At 41.3% G+C, this 6039-nt stretch overlaps 1 protein-coding gene across 1 annotated transcript; it reads right to left on the reverse strand.

Moving 5' to 3' along the window:
* Nucleotides 1-690: 690 nt before the first annotated feature.
* Nucleotides 691-4786, reverse strand: LOC122077275 (floral homeotic protein APETALA 2-like). Its single transcript, XM_042643165.1, has 10 exons — nucleotides 3711-4786; nucleotides 3561-3586; nucleotides 3382-3412; nucleotides 3154-3241; nucleotides 2644-2789; nucleotides 2502-2546; nucleotides 2315-2406; nucleotides 2041-2225; nucleotides 1718-1960; nucleotides 691-1636 (listed from the first exon to the last, which is right to left on the reverse strand). The coding sequence occupies exons 1-10, from the start codon at nucleotides 4259-4261 to the stop codon at nucleotides 1334-1336; spliced, it is 1710 nt and encodes a 569-aa protein (XP_042499099.1). The 5' UTR covers nucleotides 4262-4786; the 3' UTR covers nucleotides 691-1333.
* Nucleotides 4787-6039: the final 1253 nt, after the last annotated feature.

Here is a 6039-nt window from a genome sequence, read left to right on the forward strand (position 1 = left end):
AGGAAAAAAAATGGTGCCGGAACTCAGGAGAATAGGCGGGACTTATGGGTTCCCATGATGGGCAGTCAAGCATGCTTTGGGTTATTTATAGGCTCTGTTTCATTTATTGATTAGTTTAGAAGTTTTCTACTACTAATGTGGAATAAAAGATCCATCATTTCAAACCTCTACTTTTATTGCGTGAATGCAATCTGTCTCTTACCATTTCCTACTGAACCCATTAACCCATCTCTGAAGTTTTCCTTTCCTTTTCCTCTCTCAACTTTTTTTTTAGTCCTTTCCTTATCGTATCAGATGAGTACGAGAAAGAGAAAGAGAGGAGAAACTAGTGGAAATGGTTTCCAATTTCCCTTAAAATTTTTCAATTTCAATGCTGTTCGGTCAAGTCCCTCTCGTCATAATAGCTGCCTCTCAGCTGCAATTCCCGTGAACTGATTTTAAAGTTAATAACGACATCTCATCACCCCCCCTTACCATGTTCCCAAGAACCCACCATTCTCTCTCTCTAGGAGCAGAGCATAAGGAGGGAGAACGGTGTGCGAATGGTAGCGGTGGGGGACTATCAGTTTCATCGATTAGGAGGAGCAGATTTACGAGCCCAAGAAATAAAATATGAGAATTACAATTCAAAAACATCTTATCTTTATATTTATATATATATATATATATATATATCAGGAAACAGAGGAGTACAAAAGAAGGAAGTTTCTTTTCCTTTGGGTAAACGAAATTAAACCAATCCATACAAAAATTTGAGGGCCCAGAACACATGGTCTGCTTCGGCCACTAATGGCCAATCCAGAACAACAAAAGATAGCCTAATTTAACTATATCAATATAATAATGCTGAACTATATAAATATAGAAATTAGAATTAAAAAAAAAAAGGGAAGCTTTTGAGGGGGAAGTGGGGGAGCAAAGCAAATCAATGAGATCAGCACTTGCGTCAGGAAATTTTCCTTTTTTTTTTTTTTTGGTTTGACCGATGACCCAACAGCTCTAACAACGAGAAGAGTTCAGAGATGTGAACCAGAAACATACTTTTTTCAGTTTTTACTTGCACAATCCTAGTTGGCTATTGGCTTTCTGCAAATTTTAATCTCTTCAGCGACCTGGGTTAACTGGGTTTGAGGCTCCCAGGCGTATAGCAGGGGGAACGAAGTAACAAATTTGTGACTGAACTGAAGGTTTGAGGCTCCCAGGCGTATAGCAGGGGGAACGAAGTAACAAATTTGTGACTGAACTGAAAGATGAAAATATGAAAAGATGGAAAGAGAGAATTGATCAGAAATGGCATTGCAGAAAGAGTTGGAAAAACAAAATTGGGGAAATGTCAGGTGGGTCTCATGAGAGGGTGGAACCCATTCTTCTGCAGCCAGCTTGGGGGTTTTATTATCGGCGATGATGGGAATCCTGATGATGCTGCAGGGGTCGTGAACAGTTGGGGTGATCCAGCAGCAGCAGCAGCAGCGGCAGCGACAGCAGAAGCTGCCCAGCCACCATTACCACTACTACTACTACTACTGCTCCCTCTGTTGCTCCACCCCGATTGCCGCTGTTGTGTGTCTCCTCCTGTCGCTAAAGACAGGCCTCCTGCTCCTCCTCCTCCTCCTTCGTTACTACTTTGAAACTCAAACTGTAGCAGAAAGTAATTACCAAAATTAGTAAACACAGTGACCCACTAGCCAATCACAGAGCCCAGTTTAAAATTACCCACTTGATAATTTGGAGGACGGTAGAGTAGTAGTTGTTGTTGTTGCTGTGTGTGAACCATTGGAGCTTCTCCGCTGCTGCTTAATGGTCCATATCTCTGCATCCCATGGACCTTGAGTGAAGAAGAAGAAATAGGGGATTGGATGTGGGTGTGGCGCAGTAACCGTAGAGCCTCGCTCTCATCGCTCCTGTCTCTTCTGTGACTCGTAGACTGCTCATCCGGAAGCAGCTTGAATGTGTCACTCAACTGCACAAAGAGAGAGTTTTCAAAATTTTCCTCCACCAAAGATCGACTATGAAAGTAGAAGAAGAAGATGATGATGTTACCTGGGCTTTAAAGCCTTTCCTGTTGCTGGTTCCCCAGTCTGCTTCAAACGGCATTGGCGAAGAGGAGGGCCGATAATCCATGGTGGCACTTGATCGGTTGTCATCCCCCGATTCACGAGCTACCCTTTTGGAGGTAGAAGAAGAACTGCCCAGACTCAAATCCAGGTTGTGCCCAGCACCATTGCCTAATTCCAATTTGCACAGTTTTAAAGGGAAACCAGAAGATTGAAACGAATAGAATAAAGGAAAAAAACCAATCTTTGCCAGGACATACCGGTCAAATTGAGCTCCTCATTGTAAATGCTGGGATCGAAGTTCGTCACTGCTTCCTTCCCATTGGACTTGATTGCAGCTTTATCGTAAGCCCTATTGCAGAAAAGAAAAGAAAAAATCTTTCAGAATAAGAATTCATGAACAAAAATGGAACAGAACCCAGATAATATAAGCAGGATTTACGTTACCTGGCCGCTTCAATCTCAGTGTCAAACAGACCCAAGTACACATACCTGATAGAGATTGAAATTAGAAAGAGAATTAGAATTAGAATTTCTCGGTATATAAGGCATCTATAGTTATGGATATATTAATCTGATTTTCATTTACTTTTTCCCCAATAACTGGCCCATACGAGCTTCCCATCTTCCACATTTGTGCAAGGTAACGCCTCTGAATTTAGAACTTCCCCTCGGAAATCCAGTGCTTTGGCGTCGAAGAACATGTACGAATTCCTCCTTTGTTAAATTGCTCATCTGTCACATATCACATTACAAAATCAACAATCCTTACAGGTATTTCATGTAGTCTTCGAAGACAAGAAAGCCATAGTCAAGACTCAAGATGGAAGCTTTCTTCTTTTGCTATTTTTTTCCCAAGTTGGCAAAGTCTACTGTGGGTATCGGTTGCAAAACCCATCTTTAACTTTCTAAAAACGAATCACTAACGTTATGCTCTGTGTGGTTGAGATGGGGGCCAGAAGGAATAATAAATTAATAAAACACAGCATTAAACCCATTAAAAAAAATAAAATAAAATAAAAAGGTGCCTGTAACTGTAGAAGATAAGCTTGTTCTGTGTTTCTCAACCTTTCATGGAAACAAACACAATAACACATACCTGTTTCATATCTTCCTCATAATCTCCAATACTGAAATTTGTATCTGCTTCGATTCCCCGAAACTTGATAGCTGCTCTGTCATAGGCACTGCAATGAAATTTTTTTCTGGTAAATCAAATGAACTCATTGAAGCTTTTAAAAGGGGAAAACCAAACTGAAAGAGGAAGAATCAAATTACTATGAACTAAGAAGACAAAGAAAAGAAGAGGGGGAGAGGATGATCTTACCGAGCAGCTGTCTGTGCAGTGTCAAATCCACCTGTACCCAAGAAGAGGTCCCATCCCAGTATCAGTAACCAAATACTATTCAACCCATTGAAAAAGAAAAATTAATTCTATCTAGTGACAAAAGAGGAAAGAATCAAAGAACCCAATTTCTCAAAATGGTTGTTTTATTATCCACATACCCAGATAAACTTGCTTTCCACAATCCCTGTGTCAACAACAAAATGAAAACTTATGAGTGAACAAACAGAAGAAAAATCTGAAAGAACAAAAGGGGAAGAAAAAAAATTGATTTTGATTCAAGAAAGAGAAAGTAGGAGAAGATCAAGAACCAGATATGAGACTCCCAACGGCCGGTTCTCCTGTAAAAGGTGACACCACGATACTGAGAGCTTCGAGACCTTGGACCCCGGCGACTCTTCTTCATTGGCTGCGAAACATCGGCGGCCTTAGCAGAGGTAGCTAGGGGCTCCGACTGGCAGAATTTGACGCCAACCCAGTGAGCCCTTGGGAAAGGAGCAGGAAGACCACCTTGGATCGTCCCCATTTCGGGCTCCTCCATCGGGAAAAACTGCCGGGTCACGACCGGTTCACTCTCTGAAGAACAGTTGTTGTTGTTGGCGTTGTGGGTCATCACAGAGAAGCCGAAGATCTTACTTCTCCTCTTCCTCCTAGCTCCTCCTCCTCCTCCACCGTCGTCGTCGTCGTCGTCGTCCACTTCCTCTTCCTCCTCCGATCCATCTTCAATAACCACAGCAGAAGAGCTCGAATTGTCATTGGAAACAGATCCGACCCTTTTCCCCTTTCCATCGTCTCCATCCACAGAGCAACCTTCAGAATCCTCCTCACTCTTCCGGTCAGGCGAGTCGTTGAGATTCCACATATTCTTAATTAATCTTATACTTCTCCTTCCCAAGTGGGTGTTGCAGAAGATCGAAGATCAGGATAAGTTCTCCGATCTTTCCTCGTATCTACGAACAAGAGATTAAGTACAGCGGTCATCTCTCAACATCGTAACCGGAATTTGGGTTCCTGTCGGCAAAAGACATCTTCCTTTCTTCTTCTTCCACTCAATAAATATGGGGCTGAAAATCTTTTTTATTTCTCTCGTCTTATTGTCTCTGGATCAGGTGTATATACATACAATATATTTATATATATATATATATATACTGATGTTTCATAAAACAAGAACCTCAGACTACATATGAGAAGAACTGTGTTTGCCAAAAGGCACAGATGAGATGTCCCCCGGAACTTCAATCCCCCAAACTCCAAGTGCCCAATACAGCATAGACGAGGCCAAGCTGAGAAAGCTTTGCAAAAAGCACCGACCCTTAACACACACTCCTCTCTCTCTCTCTCTCTCTCTCTCTCAATCATTCATGTTCAGACTTCAGATACTTTCCTCTTCCCCTCCCCCTCCCCCTCCCCAATTAACCCTTTTGCTTTAGAAGAGGACTTTACCGATTACTCTCTTCTTCTCTTGCAGGCTCACTGGTTAGTTCTGTAATTCTCTCTCTCTCTCTCTCTCTAAATGGAAGTGAGTGAGGGGAAAAAAAAGAACCATCTCTTTCCTTTACATCTTTCCCACGTTAACCAAATCGAAAAAAGCATACCACACTCTCTCTCTAAATTACCACTAATAGAAATTGATAGAGAGAGAAACGTTAAACGGAAACGGATATTAGAGAGAGAGAGAGAGAGAGAGAGAGGGAAGGGGGTAGTAAGGACTAATTACTTTTATTATTAACTTGCGATTTTGATTATTTAATCTATGTGGGGAGTTTAAACTTACGTCATCCGGACCTGCCAAGTAAGTATCTAACAGTAAATGTGAATATAAAAGCGTTCTCTGCCCCTTTATGTGATTCTGCACTCTTTTCTCACTTTTGTTTTTAAATTTACGCCCTTTTTTAATTGTCACGACGCTGGTGTGCAAATTCACGTGCACGTCTCATATTCCCTCGTGTTTCTCACTTTTTCTTTTCTCATAGAAACACTTAGTGATAATTTGGTTTCCCACCTCTAATCTTCAAGGTTTGAGTTTACGATATTGGGCACCAGTACCACCACCGATAAGAGTTTCATATATTTTTGCGGATCAACCCGTATCAGTTAGGATCGAATAGGGGAGTCAATTTCTAAACCGAACCGGTAAAATCGGTCAGACCAAATCGATAACAGCACGGATCGAACCGAACTGAAGCCTTATTGGTTCGATTCGGTTTGGAGTATTACAACCCCAAAACCAAACCGAACCACACCAGAAACTAGATGAACCCGAAATCAAACTGAAACCAACTCAAAACCCAGACCGAAACTGAAACTAAACCGGTAAAAAACCGAAACGCTCCAAAATTCATTAAAAAAATCAAAATTTGCATAGTTTTGTATACATTTGTATGGAAAATCGAATCCAAACTGGACCAAAAACCAAAACCAACCTGGTTACAAATCGATTTAAGAAACCGAAGAAAAACCGAAACCAAACTGCACCAAAACCGAAACCAAATCGAAACCGAAATTTCCTTATTGGTTCGGTTTCGGTTTTAGCTTTCCCACATCAAAACCGACTCAGCTCGGACCAAAATCGAGCCAGATCGACCGATTGACACCCCTAGGATCAAACGATATTATTGTTATTTTTCTTTAAAAATC

Source organism: Macadamia integrifolia, chromosome 4 (assembly GCF_013358625.1).
Source record: "Macadamia integrifolia cultivar HAES 741 chromosome 4, SCU_Mint_v3, whole genome shotgun sequence".
Classification (NCBI taxonomy): domain Eukaryota; kingdom Viridiplantae; phylum Streptophyta; class Magnoliopsida; order Proteales; family Proteaceae; genus Macadamia; species Macadamia integrifolia.